Source organism: Antennarius striatus, chromosome 16, assembly GCF_040054535.1.
Source record: "Antennarius striatus isolate MH-2024 chromosome 16, ASM4005453v1, whole genome shotgun sequence".
In the NCBI taxonomy this organism is placed as follows: Eukaryota; Metazoa; Chordata; class Actinopteri; order Lophiiformes; family Antennariidae; genus Antennarius; species Antennarius striatus.
In genome coordinates, this window is record NC_090791.1 from 10606307 (window position 1) to 10625391 (window position 19085).

The window sequence follows — 19085 nt, forward strand, 5'->3', positions numbered from 1 at the left end:
CACAAAGCCCCTGGTGTCTTCATCCATGAGACATCCCTCGTCATCAAAGTCCAAACGTGCCACAACAGGGAGTGTAAGGCTTGGCGGCCACTTGTCAAGTAATTTAATAAAACGAAGACTTCTTTCCATAGAGTTTTAACTAATTTCATTATAACTTATTTTTAAAAATTGTAGTAGCAGCTTTATTTGGTTTCTATCTTTACTGTGCATGTATAGAAATAATTAAAAATAATAAGTCTAGATCACACACACACACACACACACAAAATCTGGTATAATACAGCCATGCATGGATAAAACACTTCTGTCCCAACCGACCGTCACAAGTCTGGCTGGGAGAAGAAAAAAAAAGACACATTCAAGTTCAAGACATTCCTTTTCTTTAATCATCAAGACAACATCAACACTAAAAGCAGGGCAAAATTAAACAAATCTTCAGTCTTCAAAATTTATTTGTTCAAAATTAAATCATTTTACAATGAGAATCTAAGTGGAGGAGAAGAGACATGCCCCATCATGGGACAAGCAATGTACATATGCGTTCAACTGACTTAAAAAAATCAGGTCAGGAAGCGAAGTGGACCTGACAAACCAAAACAAACCACAAGCACGGTTTTTATTTCATTTTCACTAAATGCCAAAAAACAAGGAGGATGTGTAAAGATTTTCAAAGTAAGAACACAAAAACCCATGACGACGTTTTCTACGTTTGGTATTTAAAGTGATGTCCGGCTGATATCCAGACCAAGAAGTATATCAGATGAACCACAATAACCCTCAACTGGCCAAAAGATAAACATGTAATGGAACATGAAAATTTATGTATTCATTTTCATTTACACATGTATGTTCATGTTTTTAAATAAGCCACTACACATCTGTGGTTCACCTTGTTTTTAAGCAGCCAGGTATCAGGATCAGGTTCAGGATGGGAGCGCTCTTCCACAACTTCCTCCACCAGATATCCCAGCTTCCCCTGCTGAGTGAAAATGTCCACAAAATGCAACTTTAGCATGGGCTCCACAACAAGTGATTGTAGCAGCAATATTAGTCAAATATATCCCTCAACTTAGCCCAAGAGGAAAGGGCAAAATCACAAGAGAAACTTCTAATAACTGCTATCGAAATGCTAAACACAAGAGTTTACCAGAAGATCCTGATGGGTTGCATGTTTCAATTTGTTTTAACTCCTGTTTCGATCAGAATTTTGCACACAAGAGCTATAAAGTCTTCAAGATCCTAAAATAGACCCTTATCTTTTAAAAACACTGGAAACCCTGTTTGATATTCCTGACACCAACGCCAAAGAACACCTGACATCTTTAGAAACGATTATATGACCAATGAAGGACAGAAACAAAACACCTAATCAAAGGACTCAATTTGACATGTTTGTGAGAAAATGTTAGTCTTGAAACACAGACCAACAGGGAAAGTCACTGTACACAACTTCAGCCGTTGGTATAGGTATATCAAGCAGGCTGTGTGTGCATCTCAGCATTTAAAATATGCTTCTGATCTTTAACAGAATGACACCAACCACCAACACACTAAAATGTTAATAGCAGTATAAACAAAAATAATTACAAGAAAATATATATACAGTCAAGTTTTTCTTTTAAATTAAAGTTCCGGAGAAATATAGAATTGTTCTTCTGGCAACAGCATTCAGATAATGGATGTGGGTAGAGAAAGGAGTACCTGGGGTGAGTACCTGCACAGTTTGACAGTCAGAGTATCCATGATTTTTAATTTGCCCTTTTCTCATGTGGTCTCGCTCACAAACACCAACGCTGTGTGAGGTATGGGAAGTCAGCTGCAATTCATTTGATAAACCCTGCCCTCCAGTTAGTTAGTGACGTAAGGCCCCTGGTGCTTTAACACCCCCCAAACACACACTGCATGGCATCATCAGGCACAGTCAGCTGGACAACAAATCCATGGCATTTTGAGTCATGATGAAAATAAATGGCTTGGTTGTTGTTGTTTTTTCATATCACACACCCACACACCTTTGATGATAGCTCGCAGGATATCTGTGTGTTTACATGTCAGCAGGAAAAAATTCCTATGATACATGTATGTAGACACACAGTGTCTGAAGCTTTCTCCACATACGGAGTGTAAAAACTCAGCAACTACAAATGACACTTTCCTACTTCAGAGTAAAAAAAAAAAGTAAATAATTGAAAATAAAAACAAGTGAACACAGGCAGGAAAATTGATTGGACTGGTTAATATTTTTCTGCCATCGTGTCCACAAAGACAACTATGTTATGTTATAAACCGATACAAAACAAGGGTACCTCCGGGCATGTTTGCTCAGGGCTACACTGGCTTTTCCCTCTTGGCTTTGTGTGAATGTTTTCTACTTTCTTCTCATTCATCGGGCTAGTCCTTCATCTTCAGTGCATACTTATGATGCACTGTTCGAAAACAGGATAAAGATATATGCATGTAGTACATAAGACAAAATCATAGGCATCAAACTGAAAGTAAACAAAGTGAGGGAGGTTGAGGGAGAGGGTTGGGGTAGGGGTGAGAGCCATGGGGTAGCAAGGAGGAGGCCACACTTACCTGAGCCTGATCTGAGGTCCTATCAGATCAGTTTTAATTGGACTGAGTGTCACCTTCAGAATGGAGGAGCTCTTGTTGGCCGTTAAGCAGAGGGGAGGAGGCGGAGGCAGCCGCCTCCGTCTCCATCGGCTCAGCTTCTGACAAAACCTTGATGGAAGGTGCATCGCCGTCAGCGTGCTTGTCTTTCTTAGAGCTGCTCCTCTCCTCTGTGTTCTTACGATCTGGAAACACACACACACACCATCAAAAAGATAAAAGTGTCTCCACGGTTTTCACTAACCACAATAAGGATTATGGTATTATTGAATCAGTTGTCTCAACTTAATACTTCTTGAGAGCAAATTCATGTGTTTCAAACTAAACCAATCTCCCGGTACACACCTTTGTCTTTTGATGACCGTTCTCTCTCCTTCTCCTTCTCTCTCTCTCTCTCCCTCTCCCTCTCCTTCTCCTTCTCTCTGTCCTTCTCCTTCTCCCTCTCCTTCTCTCTGCTGCGACTGCGATGACGGTGGGATTTCCGGTCGGAGCTGCGTGACCTCCTCCTATCACGGCTGCGGGAGCGACGCTTCCTGTCGGAGCGTTCACGACTGCGCCTCCTCTCCCTGTCCCTCTCCCTGTCCCTTTCTCTGTCTCTGTCTCGGCTCCTGTAAAGAAAGCGAGGGAAATGATTTACATGGGAAACCAGTGAAAGATGCATAAAAAACTATTTTAAAAAACACTACAAAGCTTGATATGTAATGCCTCTCATGCAGCGGTACACATTTGCTGTTGTGTTTTATGCTACACAACCAGTGAAGATGGAAGCACATGATGTTTAAAAAAAATTATTAATGGGAGTCACCCGTACCTGCTACGTTTACGGTCCCTCTCTCTGTCCTTGTCTCTGCTCCTAGACCGCCGGCGATCACGGGATCTGCTCCGCTTCCTGTCCGATGCTCGACTGGAATGATGGCTGTTGGAGTGGCTGCGGCGTGACCTCCTGTCCCTCTCCCTCTCCCTTTCCCTTTCCCGGTCTCTATCTCTGTCCCGTTCTCTGTCTCTCTCCTTCTCACGCTCCCTCTCTCTTTCTCGCTCCTTCTCACGTTCTTTCTCCCGTTCCTTTTCCTTCTCTTCCTCCTCTTTGCGCTTTTTTTCCCTTTCTTCCCTCTCACGCTCTCGGTCTTCTTTATCCCTCCTGAGAGCTGGGTTTTCACCTTGAGGGTCTTCTGACCGGCGACGTAATTTCTCCTAAAATTTCAAAGAATACATGCACATTTCTACTGTTAAACAGTTAAAGTGGAAAAATGTTTGATATATGATGACTGAATACAGACAAGTATTTTTCCAAAAATAATGAACAACTCGTACAAAACTACATTTCATCTATTTACGCATTGTGATAATGTCAATACCTTAAGCTCCTCGACAGTGGACTTGATCTTGGCATAGCCCATGTGCTGTTTTCCCATTAAGTGGTCATCAACGCGAGACTGTGCATCACCCACAATGAGGAAGGCCCCACACACCTCACACACTTCCATCTGTTTCTCCTGGGCGGCAAAGCTCTCAATCGTCTGGGTACGTTTAGAAGGAAAAGAATTGGTAACACCAGCGAATGTTACAAAAGCGGCCAGAAGGACAAAGTTGGAGCTAAAAAACTCACCGAAGGAGTGGAGCCGAGCAGCTCTCTTTCTTCTTTCAGCTGCTCCACCAGCTTCATCATTCCCTGGGCCTCCTCCACTCGACCTTCTGACCCCAGCTCCTCAATCTAAGAAAAAGAAATAGTCTCAAGTAATTACAGCTAATGTCTAAATAATTACATTTCTGGTGTTATCACTGAGAAAATAGTTTGTATTTAATTAGATGGTAGCAATGTCCTATTGTTCCACCAGCTATCAAATGACTGAGGTTATGAAAGTCTCATTTCTCAAACCTGTATGACCAGATCTTCAATCTTCTCTGTCAACACTTGAACCTTTTCATCATTCTTTCCTGACGGACCAGGGCCCTGCAAGCATGAACCCTATGTGAACAATGAATATCACTGCAGTGCCAAGCACAGGTTTTAAATTCATTACGACTCAAAACTTAAGCACAAACCCCTGCATTCTGCTGGGCCTGGGAAAGTGCAAGACGAGCATGTCCTCTACGAATGCGCCTTTCCACCTCTGCCAAGAGGGACTGCAGATACCGCAAGAAGTCACGCTCATAGCCCTCCTTCATGAAGCGGGAGCTTTTCTCATACCTGGACACAATGTGGGCAAAATATTTTTAAAGGTACACTTATCAAGATTTATTTCAAATAATAATAATAATAATAATAATAAAAACATCATCAGAACATACGTTGTCCTTAGATTTTCATCGTGGATTTTCTCACAGGGGCCTGTAAAAGAATTGACATTTAATTACTTTCAAGGAAAATTTAGACATCTAAGTTTCTGCTGTACAAAATGTATTATCACATGACTTACCCAAATCTGAGCGGGTGTTTGTGAAAAGCTCAGCTGGGCAAAAACCACACAGATAGTACCGACAGACCTGGAAAAGGCAGCGATAATTACTATTAATTCCTCCGGAAGAAGAACTCTGACCCAGGGCTAACAAGCCGTGAATTAAAGCATCAGTTAACCTTGTAGTGCCACTAAAAAAGGCACATATGGTGGGAAGAAGAACATAAGATACAAGAAGCTTCGGCTCCTATCACGGAATATAACAGGGTTTCTCGCCTTGAGGTGGTCAAAGGCACTTCTGTTAGCATTAGCAATGCCTAGTGCCAACGTTAAAACGAGTGGCTACACAACACTGAGATTTATATAGGGCAATTTCATACGATGTAGATCAATATCTGTTGTAATTATATAGTACTGATCTGCAAATTTTACTTTTATCAATTCCTCCATCGTGGTATTATTTTAAATACTTTACTTTGGTAACGTTCTGCTAGCTTCTAAAATGAAAAAGGCTAACATTAGCTTGGAAGCTAAACTTACGCTCTCATCATCCCATCGCACATTGCATCGTTTCTCGTCAGGTGCCAAGTTTCTATCTCGGCCCATCAACTCATCGAGTAGTTGGGCTGCCGAAAGCATTTTTCCTGAAAGTGTAGCTTACAGTCAAATAAGATATTTATTGAGTAGCTAGTTCAAACCATGCACTGCGCGGTATGTACTATCCAAAATGGCAGACACCGTTACAACAACGCCCGTACAGGCACAACCACAGCCTGCAAGCAGTAGCGCCTTTGACCTCTGACTCGGAAGTAAAAGTTGCCACTTCAAGTGAAATTCAACAACCTAAGTTGGAGCTTGAGGTCGTCACAGTCCATATACTGTACTGTATATCTCTGATCAGATATATTTGAATTAGACAGAAAATAGACTGGAATATGGATAATAACAATAACAACATGTCTAATACTGATTTTTTTTAGCTCAAAATAGATGTTGACATTCAATACACACTTTTAACCGTAAAATTAACTAAATTGACACACTCAACACGTTTTATTTTGAAGGAAATTACCGGAAGTGTAAGAGTGACGTCTATTTTGACGGTAAAATTACTGTTTCATTGAATAAATGCACAAATGTACACACGGCCGCGTATGAATGAACTTTAATATGAAATGTTTTTATTAAGTGATGAGGAAGTAAATCATGATAATTTAAGAGCAGCACAATACCTATTTGAATATAGCTATTTAGATGTTAGTGAAAGGATTTATTACATCCCGCTTCAAAGCTGTGGAGTATTGCAAGTGTCAGTGTTCGTGTGTTCGTCCGTTCGTTCGTATGTCCACCAAATATCTTCGCAACCGTTGCAGATAGAAAGATCAAACAAAAAACACATTATTCGGGTGCTAAAGGGGATGAAAATGAGATGATGACCTTGACTTGAGGAACCTAAGTGAAGGTCAAATTTCAACTTTTGTACACTCAGGGACACTGACAATGACAACACATCACCGCTTTTAAGCAGAATATAATTATTTCATATAACATGTCTAAGGCAGTGACGTGCGGTGAGGTTCATGGCTGGTGAGGCACTGATCTCATCATAATTAGATTTACAAACATACATAGGTAAAGTCAAGCAACACAGAATTCCTTAAAAACACGCAACAAAACACAATATTAATTTAATAATAATTACTCTTCAGTGCAACAATAAATAAACTAAACTATAAGAACTGCCCTTCCCTCCTCTGCTCAGCGCAGGAGCGCACTGAGCGCAGACACCGAGGCACAGAGGAGCCGGTTCCCGTCGTTCACTTCAAAGTGAACGAGCCTTTACTTGCGCGACCGACATCGATTGAATCACCGATTCAATCGACTGATCGATGGTGATGTTTGTTGCGACCTGACTGCTGCTTGGGCCACCATGAAGGTCTGCCGGACGGACAGCTCAGCTTCCTAGTACGTAGTGATGTCCGATTTGTTCCGGCGCTCCGATAAACGCCCCGGCCTCGGTGGGCGTCCCCGTGTGAAGCGCTGCTCCGGAGCCTGCTTCAAATATGGAGAAAAGACGTGACTGATGACGTTTGGCACACACGTGTGCTGAATCACTAAGGGCCCCATTCACCAGGTGACACATTGGTACTCCATTCACCAGGTGAAACAGTTTAGTGCTCAGTGGGTGATCCGACACACCGGCCGGTCCCAGATGTGTTACAATGGATGAAACAGCGCGGTGCGCTGACAATCGTGTCAATGTCTCTTGACTTGATCACATTAAGCGTTCCGATTGCTGACAGTTTGCGTCGTAATTACTTTACAATGGATCCAAGCAGAAAGATCTCAAGTCTGGAAACATTTAGAACTGGTGCCGCCGAACAAAGTAGATTTTAATTTCTAATAAACTTATTTTCAGGCTCTGTTGCTCACACAGTAGACAATAATAAACCACACACATGTCAATTTTAATTTACAGGTGAAGTGTTTGCTTTGTTCCCTCCACCTGACGTACAGTAACAACACACCATCAATGATGAGGCATTACCGACCCACACCTGAGAATGGAGCCGGTGCTGCTGCTGTGATGACATCTTGCAAACTCGACTTTTATCTCACAACATAGACCTTGTTTTTTTTCCAGTGACACTAATACATTAGCTAAATTATGGAAATTTACTTCATAGAGCAAACGTGTTTGAACATTTTAATTGCGACATATAGTGAGATAGCATTACGGTCTCACTGTATAGCATACCAGCACAGCGAGCCAGGCCATTGATCAACCATGGTGAGGCTCGGCTGGCTGGAGCCTCACCGCAGGTCTCTGCTCTGTATTTCAGCGGTGAATGGGAAAATTCAGCAATTTTGAGTAAAAATAACCTAAATTGGTGATGTTGAATATAAAATAACTTTATAATACTCATCATTGGATAAATATAACCATTTAATTTTAATTTCTTCCATTTTTCATTTTTTTCTCTCATTATGGCAGGTGAGGCCGTGCCTCACCTGTCTCCCCTGACTGCACGTCATTGGTCTAAGGCAAATGCACTTTTACGTATTTTCAAGGATTTTATGCAGTAATATGCAGTAATATAGTTTTGATGCACCGCAGTATCACCAAAACCTCTAGAATTTTTGATTTTGTTCTAACGATTAAAAATCCTTCAAATGTTGTTTGCTATGGTGATGGACAGGCTGACAGACGAGGTTAGACAGGCATCTCCATGGACTATGATGTTTGAGGATGACATTGTGATCTGTAGTGAGAGCAGGGAACAGGTGGAGGAGAAGCTAGAGAGGTGGAGGTTTGTCCTGGAAAGGAGAGGAATGAAGGTTAGCCGCAGTAAGACAGAGTACATGTGTGTGAATGAGAGGGACCCAAGTGGAAGAGTGAGGTTACAGGGAGAAGAGATCAAGAAGGTGGAGGATTTTAAGTACTTAGGGTCAAACAGTCCAGAGCAATGGAGAGTGTGGAAAAGAGGAAAAGAAGAGTGTGCAGGCAGGATGGAACAGGTGGAGAAAATTGTAAGGTGTGATGTGTGATAGAAGAGTTTCAGCTAAAGTGAAAGGAAAGGTGTATAAAACTGGTGAGACCAGCGATGTTGTTTGGTCTAGAGACAGTGTCAGTGACGAAAAGACAGGAGACAGAGCTGGAGGTAGGAAAGATGAAGATGCCGAGGTCCTCTTTGGGAGTGACCAGGATATATAGGATCCTGGTTATATAACAGTTTGTACCATGGACATGCGGAAAGTTTTCAAGACTGGTACAGTAGTTACTTTCTACGTGTTCCTTTCAATGCAATTTTTTTTTTTTAAATGCCACAAATTTAGGATTCATATATACAACTTATCTCATTTGTCTCTTTATGACTGTATAAGATATTGATTTTCCATAAAATTAAAAGTTAATAACTATATCATTAACAAAACATAGTCTGATTTTTTAAAATAATATTGTGTGACTAAAATTTCCAATAATGATTTCTAGAGCCCAGTGACTGTCAAGTTAATGATAGCACAGTGACACACTTATGCGTTCATGAATTAAATTTTTAGAGCTGATTGTTCACACCAATGGATAGAACCATTAATAAAACGCGGATTTACACCGGAACGTGTCTATTTTCATGTGGGAACTAAAGTTTGTCGTCACCGTTGTTACACCTTAAAATGTCCCCAGATGAGGCGGCGGTGTTCCAGGCAGCCTTCCGACGGAGCTCTGACACCACCAAGGGATTACATGCATGTTGAGAGCGGGACTAGATCGTGACATATGAGAAATGAATGCCGAGGGCGGAAGTTTCAGAATATAAACCAAAGACTGATTATCAACACGAAGTTGCATTAGAGGAAGCAGTTTGCTGCCACAAGCTAGCACTAAAGACTGCTAGCGCCTCGTTAAGCTAGACAGTAGGTCCTATTAGCCGGTTAGCTAATGTTGGTTGTCAAGTCTATTCATAGTTTATCTGTGTGGCACTCGTAGAGGGATCGCTAGTTGATCAGCACTGACAGTTTAATCCGACCGGCTTCAAGTTATCCTATGACATCACAGCGCTAGTTGTCCATACGAAAATGTCCACCTCTTCGTTGGATAAGCAGTTGCAGGAGCAACTAAGAGAGGCGTCTGCCATCGGGGACATCGACGAAGTGCGGTCGTTGGTGGAAAGTGGAGTGAATGTTAATTCACAGAACGAAATAAATGGATGGTGAGTGTTTCGACCACATCAACGAGAAACTGGCCTCGTTGTCTTGAGAAGTTCAGTGTTGCTCATTGCGTTGTTACATTTGAAGTGATCACTGTTATCTGATTGGACAAAACAAGGCTGTGCGCTCACTTACTGGTAGCCAGGTTTTAAATGAAAATAACCCGCCATGTATAATTGTGGAATAGTTGGGAGTGTAAAGTGACGTACCAGCAAACTCAAAATAACGAGAAGTGAATAGTGACTGGAGTTCATCAAAACAAGATGAACATGTAACAAGCACATCCTCATTCCACAAAGGACAGAACCTTGATTGTGTCATTGGAACAGTCATTGCGTGTCACTACAGAATCAGTGATAAACAACACAGTCATTCCATGTTGTCAGGCATGAATGCAGCATAAATACCTCCATTGCCACTGCCTACAAAGTAGTGTAGCAAGAGAATTTGAATTCTGCTCGAGAGGCAATAAAATTCCCACTGGGTTTGCCACACAGTCACACATGGCTTCAACTCAATTGGGATGTTATATCGGGGATAAATGACCTCTAGTCATAAATGCACATTTTATATTTGTCAGCATGTTAGATTTTTGGCCCAGTAAACTGTGTTCATGCTTCAATTATGTCATCAGGACATGTCTTCACTGGGCATGCAAGAGGAACCATAAGCACATAGTTTCCTACTTGCTCACCTGTGGTGCAGACAAGGAAATCTTGACGGCTAAGGATGAATTGGCCTCACAACTCACCTCCAAGCTGGAAATCAAACGACTTTTAGGAGGTAAACTAAAAACTTCTTTCCCTTTTGATCTTGTTTGTTCCACAGTCAATGTAACATTGATATGTAACGGAATATTTCTAACCTGCACAAGGTTCATTAACCTTTCAGTGTGATTAAGAATTTTTTTAAAGTAGAAAATCCTCTTTTTGTGTACGTTGTTACTGCAGTTGAAGTGGAGGAAATGCCTGAAGTCAAGGAGCCAGAGTTGCCAATCATTCCCAACTACCTGTCTAACCCACCCTTCATGTACTCTAACAAGTCAGATGTCCTGGTGAGCCAGCACCATACGCCGAATGGCTCTGCAGAAGACAGTGAGGACACACCGATTGATTCAGCCTCTCTTTCCCCAGCTCATGAGCCTCAGAAATCACAGAGCATCCTTTCTGATGGTGCCCCTTCTCCCCCAAACCCCTCAACCCAGCGACAAACCCATGCTGGGGAGCTGATTCCTGTGATTGAACAAAACGGTGTGTCACCCTGCTCGGCCTCATCACTCAATCATTCTATTAACTGTGCAGTGCCCATGGACCTGTCAGTCGAACCGCACCTAGTCAACCATGCAGTGCCACATACAGTGGCACACAATGGCACCCTGTGTTCGCCCCCATTGCCCTCGAAGAGCCCCAGCCTGGCCAACAGCGGTGGGGGTCAGGTCCAGGCCTCGGTGGCTGGCGCTAACCCAGCCATGAGCAGACAGCAGTCCATCCCACAGCAGCTGAGCTACAGCCAGAATGGTGGGTCTATGCCGGCCTTTCAGCCTTTTTTCTTCACCAGCACCTTCCCTGTCAATGTGCAAGGTGAGCGTGTGATCATGTGTTTTATTTTATCTTAAACTGATCCATACATAGACATACACAAAAGTGCATCAGGTGAAGTTCATTAAACAAGACGTCACCATACCTGACTTGCCAAATGTATACTTAGTGGTAGTACAGTACTGTAATTTCTCTCTGTGATGACTTAACTGTCACTAGAAGCTTGACTATCTTCACTATCTGTAGTTTTTCACATCACATTTTTAAACACAAGATGTTCAAAGTTTCAGAGAATCTTTTGTGAAAAGGAGATGAAACAGGTTCAACTATATCTAGGGTCATTACTTACTTTACAGAATCATATAAAACTGATTTCATTCAAAAGACTCAGACATTATTATTATCAACTCATTGAAAACAGCACAAACAGAAGTATCGCTGTGTGTCCTCTAGAGCTGGTGTTGAAGGTGCGTATCCAGAACCCCAACGCACGGGAGAACGACTTCATTGAAGTGGAACTGGACCGCCAGGAACTCACCTATCGTTCCCTCCTGAGGGTCTGCTGTCGTGAATTAGACATCAGTTCTGAACACGTAGAGAAGATCCGCAAGCTGCCAAACACCATGTTGAGAAAGGTACAAGAAGACCTGCACAAAATGAGAAACTGAAGCTGTTGGATTAGCTGTTGGATTGGATCTGTTATGTTTTTGTTGCAGTCTTAATACTCCAACACATGTCACTGCTGTGCTTTTAATAATAACGGGATTTTCTTTACTTAATGCCTCGTAAAAATGTTTTGTGAATGGGGTTTACATGGAATGTGTTCCTCTACTGTCCAGGACAAGGATGTGGCTCGGCTGCAGGACTTTCAAGAGCTGGAAGTTGTGTTGGAGAAGGCCGAGGGTCTATCCCTCTTCTCTGGGACGGGGAGCCTGACAGACAGACCCTGTTACAACATGAGGGCCTCCCGCCTCACCTACTAGAGCTGCCACAGAGCCTGAGGTTTCCTCGCTTACGATGGGTTTCTCTGCTTTCCCCTTAAGCCACTACAAATCGCTGCCCGCCCAGGCCCTTGATACAGCTTCTTCTGGATTTAGTGTTTTGCCAGGTTTCTAACTGGGATTTCATTTTTTTTTGCAGGTTCTGTAGCTATAACCTTCTTCCTGTCCTCTTGGCTCACCTGCAGCTTTAGTGTTTCCAACCAGTTGTAAGCAATTACAAATGCATGGTGTCCCTGATTATGTGCGGAAGTATTTGAGCCCCTCCTCTGTTGCCATGGTGGGAGAACAAAGGGGGGATGAGCATCAGCTTGTCTTCCTTACAGGTTGGATTTGATTGGGTTACTGCGACAGCCTTACACGAACACGACATCCCTGTGGCGGCGGACAGTGGAAAGAAGAGGAAGATCTAAAAATAGAGCCGAGGACGATGGGAAGGATTTCCACAAGTCTTGACGATTTGTTCGTTATCAGTCCACTGATGTGGACTCACACACACAACAGTGTGAACTTCTAACACACTGACCTATCGAGTGTTTTAGGAGTCTAGCTGGTGTACCATGTCTTATAAGCATTTGGGATGGAGGGCATCCATGATCGTCTTAATTCTGAAGGTGGAGGTGATCCGACACAAGATGAAGCTTAGTCACTGGGCTACGAGTACTTTAAAATGGTGACACACACGGTGTGTTTTCATCTACAATGAAGGGTTGGACGCGTTTGAGTGGAAGTACTGCTTTCACTATCAACGTCATCCAGAGGAAAAGGAAGATTTTGTTCTATTTGCATTTGATTTAATCAGTAATTTATAGAGATTAATTTGCAGTAACTTTGAAACATTTTTATTTGAGGCTTCGCCTCGCTTTACCTTTTGTAGGCATAACAAACTGACAACTATGAAGGGTTTATTTAAATTTTTGAGTTTTCTGTACTAATTTGAGTCACAAGGTACTCTTCACTGTCACAAGCCTCGGGTCCCAGCAAAGATTGTATCGCTGTGTTTGACTTTTGTTGTCAAAGTACGCCTTCCTTTAGCGTCCCTCTGCCTGACTGTTTAGAAATAGAAACCAAAAACTCATCTATCCATTAGAGACACCTGCTGCAGAGTAAACAGAAGAGAGGGGCAAAGTTTGACCCATCCTATTAAAAATGAAGACATAAGCAAGAGAGCAAAGGCTGTGTGGATCTGTGTTTGTGACGCCTGGTTAGTGCTTCCTTGTTCCTTCAGCATGATCTCTGCTGTGGTTATTGTTGCCTCACATCATGTCAGATATTTACTTAATGTACATTGAATAGATATCTTTGAAAAGCAACAGGAATAGATGTGGCTTCAGGTTGGTTGCTCAGGCCAGTCTACTGCTCATATATACCTTTTTATTTTTAAAAAGTTCCTGCTTTGTATGTTAATCAGAACGTTGGCATCTGACTTTAATGGAAACTGACAGGAAATGTCATTCTGATACTGTGTATTAAGGATTTAATTGGACTGTGAAGTGTCAGAAGGTAAAATGCTGCTTTCACCTACACTTTAGATTTCTTTTAATTCTCAATGCTGGGCCTCGTTTCAAGCATTGCAGTTGGTGAACACTACGCATGCTTGACACTGTAAAAGATTATTACCTAGTGGTAACTGTTTACTGTTCACATTTACACCTGAAGCTCTTATTGTGTTTGTATGTTCTATGATATATTTTTTATTAATTTTTTTAACCAGCTAGGCCTGTTGTGTTAGTATCAGTCTGCAAGAAAAAGTTCAGTCAAGGGACAAGCAGAGATTCTACAGTTGAATCTGAGAGAATGATGGAAGGGGATAAAGAATTTGTTTGCAAAAAGTTTGCGGTCAGACAGAACGACTATCAAAAGTTCTTATATTGAGTTTCAAGCTACGTTCAGCCCTCATTTAGGTGGAGTGATGCCACGTGTTAAGGCAGGAACTTGATGGAGAAAGTGGAAGGATGAATGGAGAAGATCCCCTTGGCTGTTTTGTGCCCTGGGTTTGAGTGTGAGCTGCATGTTTGAATTAGGTTTTTATAGGATCTTCTTTTTTTCCTTCTGTGGAAAGGAGATGATTAACATTCATGTGAGGTCACTCATTGTTCTAGAAAAAGCAGAATACAGTTTGACTTAACCTATGCATTCAGAGTGATATTTTTATATACAGTACGTCCTGTGTACTTGTAGAAATATAGAAATAATCTTGTTAAAGCTGTGTTTTCTTTGTTCTCAAGACCTGTATCTGTTCTTTGATAAAAGCATGGTGAAATACTTGAGCCCTTTCCTCTTTTTTTCTTGTAAACTGTCCATGTACTGTCTAGTACTGTGTTATTGCGTTTGAGTACTTCTGTAATTGTTTGTTTCAGCTCACGACCACTAGAGGGCGACGACGTGCAAACTTTGAATAAGCTCAGCCTCAAACTATGATCACCACCTTTTGTGAAGAGAAGATGCCCTTTTCTTTTATGTAGTTAAGTCTATTAAAGTAATGCAAAACCTGCTTTTTTGAATATGAAAATTCAATAGCATTAGTGGACTGGATGATGCATCTTCATTATTCTTGACAATGAGAGACTATGCTAAATAAAAGATGATTACTGAATAACAACAGTTCTAAACATTTTCTGTCATGAAATTGTTTTACACCAGCCATGAAAGGAATCAAAAAGCATCCAAAATCAAAAGCATAACAAAATGCTTTACACATTAAAAACATCAATTTATCCAGAAAAGACACTGGGAGAAACGGAGAAAGTTTCTCATTCATCCCCACAACTTTAACAATTGGCATCGACATTAAAGGTTAAAAGTTGTATTGAGATAGTTCATCAACACGTTTGCAAATTCACCCTGGCAAAACTGGAGGCAGTGGTAACTATAAATAATGAAAACTGAAATGTTGAAACAAAATTGTATTTAAAGGCTGACAACTGCAGACATAAAAAATGTAAAACTATCAGAAGAGTAGAAGCATAGAAATATAAAAATGACAATGTAAGCAATACTTTAAAAATGGATTATTATCGTTTATGGGCTGATGGAACAGATTATTTGATGTTTGCATACTTAAGAAGAGTGCTCATTTTCATCCAACAGGTATCTGCCAAACGTCATGTGGCCGCTTCACTAGACCTAACAGACAATTACATTACTGCTTGTTTCCGAAAGGATTAGAGGACGGCAAACGCTAATGCAATGTTTGTCCAATTTTATTGGGCAATTTGTCATCTTTAGATGATTTTTATTTTACCATGTAGTCATAGAATTGTTACCTAATGTTTCTTTTTTAAAGAAAGATAATCTGAGAATTGTATGGATATTCAATATTTTATGTTGTGCCACTGCAGAAAGAGACAGCTCCTTCAGTTCAAATAATGTAATCATGTAGATCATTCAAACTCAGAGTCTTTAGCCAATTTTTATCTGTGTTATCCGTTCCTTTAAACCTTCACCATGTCTGATTATTAATTTTTTAATTACTTGTGACATTGCTGTGCATTACTAACACTAAAATCTGTATCACAGTTGATGGCTCACTGTTGTCGTGTCCAGCTGTGGTTTTGTCATTTATTCACTTTTGACCTGTTTTTGCACAACAACCCAATATGGTACATTTTGTTATGTTCTCCCTCTGATTTAAAGAACATAAACAACCCATAACTTATGGTCACACTGACACACTTTTGTATCTGTGAGATACCTAACCTCTTCGGTGAAATGAATACACTGGTGTTCATGTGGTGAGCAGATGTTCGGACCCGGCAGTCTGTGTGAGTGCAAACGTGGCATAATATGAGCAGAATGGTGTTTAGAAAGTTAAATGTTTTTATAGCTGTGTGCAATTGAAATAGACGAACAAAGGAATGTAAAACAGGATATGTGCGTTTCACTGGATACACGAGAAGCTGAGCATGTATGCCTGCATGTCTAGCACTGGCATGTTATGTTGTGCGTCTAGACTGGAGCTGAGGAAGCAGCTTAGGGTCCTGCTGTGGCTGGACGTGTCTCTCTCCTTTGTTCTGGAGTGAGACACTCATAATAAGCTTAGTATGAACAGTCATAACACCGTCATTGTTGGAACCAGCTCCACCAGCTTCCCAGGCCTCAGCCGTGGGCAAAGAGAAGCCGTGTACCTGCATGGTCAAGAACCCCTAATAGCATTTTACCGTGGAGGCGGATGGCGACGTTACTCACAAGTACATGCTTTGGGCGTCCGGCCCTTGGTACAATTTGTGCCCCTCTCTAACAGGCAAATTGCATAAATCAAATTTACAGAGCTACTTATTTGCAACACAAGTGCATACACAGCACAATAAAACTACTAAGTGTACTGAATGATTGCAGGAAAGGATAAACATTCAGGGAAAATATGTTTATTTGCCATTTATAGAAGTTTATTTTAAATTGATGTCAATTTCAAATTTCAATGTAAGACTCCAATCCGGTCATGCAGAGAACAGCCACCAGGCTGGGTGTCATAACTGGAGTATAGTTGTACTGAAGGATGAAACCCATGGGCTTGAGATCTGAGCAGAAGACTGGTGATGAGTTAACAGAACTGGAGACTGGTAACGGTTCAGCAGGACTGAAGGTCAGCCAGACCAACAACAGGAAACCACGAGCAGAGGTCAGGTTTGAGCTCCAGTGGCTTTTGGGTAGAGAACAGGGAAGAGCTCTTAGAAATCAGGAGGAAGCACATGTTCTTCTGATGGGCTTCCCAGAAGTTGTGTCCAGGGCAGCATCACACAGGGAACCAGATGGTTCTTTTTAGGTAACTAATAAACTGGCTTGATGTTGACAGGACAGTAGATGCATAGTATGAGCTGACAGAAGGCTGGCAGGCTGCTGGTTTGGGTAAAGACTTGTCTTTGGCTTGGCAATTCCAAAACGGGCAAAAAATTATCTACAGGGAAAAATATAAGAAATAATTCTTAAGCTTGGCAAAATAAACAAGAAAACAAAACAGCAAACAGATTTACAATTTAAAAAATCCTGTGACAGTGATCAGGCCCAATGAGACAAACTTCACCATTCAATCCTCTCTTGTGTCGTTTATGTCAACCCTTCCCCAAGATTCCTTCAAGCATTTATGAAAGCAATATTTGCAAAAACAAGAATCCATTAAGGAAATGTTCTGTAATGTGTATTTAATTTACTGTCATGACAATTTAATTTTGCTTTCGGGTATTATTATTTACTGCTCTCCCCAAAAACAACTTCAGTGAATCCAAACTCCATCTATCAACCAGAACAAAAAGGGAGGGAGCACATGAGTTCAGATTTTACTTCCCTGCAGAACGGATTTTTTTTTTTGGACTTGGACTACCATGTTCCTTGTTGTCTTCTAAAACACTGACATCATCTCCTGCTAGTTTACTTGAGCATCACACAAACAACTGAAAGAAAATCAAGGATGTTTATTTTGTCCATTGTGGCTGACAGCTGTGGAACATAAGACTGGCAGACATCACGGAACCTCATAAATGAATTTAAAATGGAGAAAAAAATTATAATTTCTCTTTACTTCAGCATCTAAGTATCTCTCCTTTTTAAAGAAAACTGTCTTCTAGCTCACATTTGTTGCCGTGCTAAATTCAAAATGTGTTCATTTGAATTGATGCATTCTGCATAAACTATTTCTATCACTCGCTCTCTGTTTTCCATTTACTCTTTCATTTTAACTTATTTTTATCACTATTGCAATTTTTATATTGTTTTATTCTCCAACTTTTTTCACATTAATTCTGTCCCCAATTTGATGTGCTTTTTTTAAATTTTACTATTATCACGCATGTCAAACTTTATTAACGCAACACAGTATGGGATTTATTTGTTGTTGGAAAGATGCTTAATAATTTAAGTTTATGATTACTATTGTACTGCAATAAAAGTGAAAAGAACATCTTTAACTTGTTTGTTGGTGCAGATCTTCATATTGCCAGAAAATGAGCATCAATGGAGACATACTTGAGTTGTTTTGAATAGCCAAGAAGGATGGCGATGGTGCACAGAGGTCAAAGTCAAGGTCTGTGTGCAGACAATGCGTGTGCTGATCAGCAGACAGACTGTTAGAACTCCCTTCATGGGGTCCTCTGTGTGGCTTTATTCAATATGTGACATACCCCCTCGCGCCCGAGTCGGCTATGCTGGGAATGCAGGCTAGGGGTGAAAGTTAGGGGTGGAGGACCTGAGTGGGTGAGCAGACACTGAAAACACAGCTTGACTGTGTTGCTTCATTTGCAGGCAATTGTGCAGCAAATGATTGAGATGCTATATGAAACCTGTACTTTCATTTTTTTCAAGCAACTGAATGTAAATGTCTAGTATCACAAGCTAAATAATAACACTAATAACTTTAAATAAATGCCTGTATGTGTTTTCTCACATTTCCTATCTACCCATACGTTTTGGAAGAAGGCTCATGCAGACAGCAGAGGAAGACAGTGTGATTCTGGAGGACACTGGGCCTCTCAAGGCTCAGCAGGACTTCCATACACATACACACGCACGCACGCACACACGCACGCACGCACACACACACACACACACACACATACACAGTAGTGTGGATGCATTATATGTTCAGTTGTTCTTAAGTTAGTGATAGACTGACCATTTGATAGGTGCTAAATGCAATTGGTCGGTTAAGGTTAACTGATTAGTAGTTGTTGGTTTCTTTAGCATTTCAACCTATGGTCTTATGCATTAATTTATAACTCTCTGTAGGTTTGCTCCAGAGATAACAGTTTTGTTACTCTGTACAGTGTGTAACTGCTGATGGTCACTGATTTTATGACGGGATCCTTCCTTGGTTGGGTGGTCGCTTGCTTGATTGG

At 41.2% G+C, this 19085-nt stretch overlaps 2 protein-coding genes across 7 annotated transcripts; one reads left to right on the forward strand and one right to left on the reverse strand.

Annotated features, from left to right (window-relative positions):
• Nucleotides 1-434: 434 nt before the first annotated feature.
• On the reverse strand, nt 435-5775 carry luc7l3 (LUC7-like 3 pre-mRNA splicing factor). Of its 5 annotated transcripts, none has more exons than XR_011038403.1 (11): nt 5550-5775; nt 5031-5097; nt 4903-4942; nt 4657-4801; nt 4490-4579; nt 4220-4324; nt 3969-4130; nt 3425-3804; nt 2959-3221; nt 1702-2798; nt 435-976 (listed from the first exon to the last, which is right to left on the reverse strand). XR_011038403.1 is itself a non-coding variant. In XM_068337401.1 (11 exons), the coding sequence occupies exons 1-10, from the start codon at nt 5646-5648 to the stop codon at nt 2611-2613; spliced, it is 1539 nt and encodes a 512-aa protein (XP_068193502.1). In that variant the 5' UTR covers nt 5649-5775; the 3' UTR covers nt 435-976; nt 2578-2610. The 5 variants fall into 5 exon arrangements, 3 of the variants coding, with proteins under 3 accessions (XP_068193502.1, XP_068193501.1, XP_068193503.1); XR_011038402.1 differs by having other exon boundaries at nt 435-979; XM_068337401.1 differs by having other exon boundaries at nt 2578-2798.
• Nucleotides 5776-9195: 3420 nt separating this feature from the next.
• Nucleotides 9196-14525, forward strand: ankrd40 (ankyrin repeat domain 40). 2 transcript variants are annotated; one of them, XM_068336778.1, is made up of 6 exons: nt 9196-9721; nt 10354-10502; nt 10670-11299; nt 11711-11892; nt 12097-12259; nt 12398-14525. In XM_068336778.1, the coding sequence occupies exons 1-5, from the start codon at nt 9588-9590 to the stop codon at nt 12238-12240; spliced, it is 1239 nt and encodes a 412-aa protein (XP_068192879.1). In that variant the 5' UTR covers nt 9196-9587; the 3' UTR covers nt 12241-12259; nt 12398-14525. The 2 variants fall into 2 exon arrangements, with proteins under 2 accessions (XP_068192879.1, XP_068192878.1); XM_068336777.1 differs by having other exon boundaries at nt 12097-14525.
• The last annotated feature ends 4560 nt before the right edge of the window (nt 14526-19085 follow it).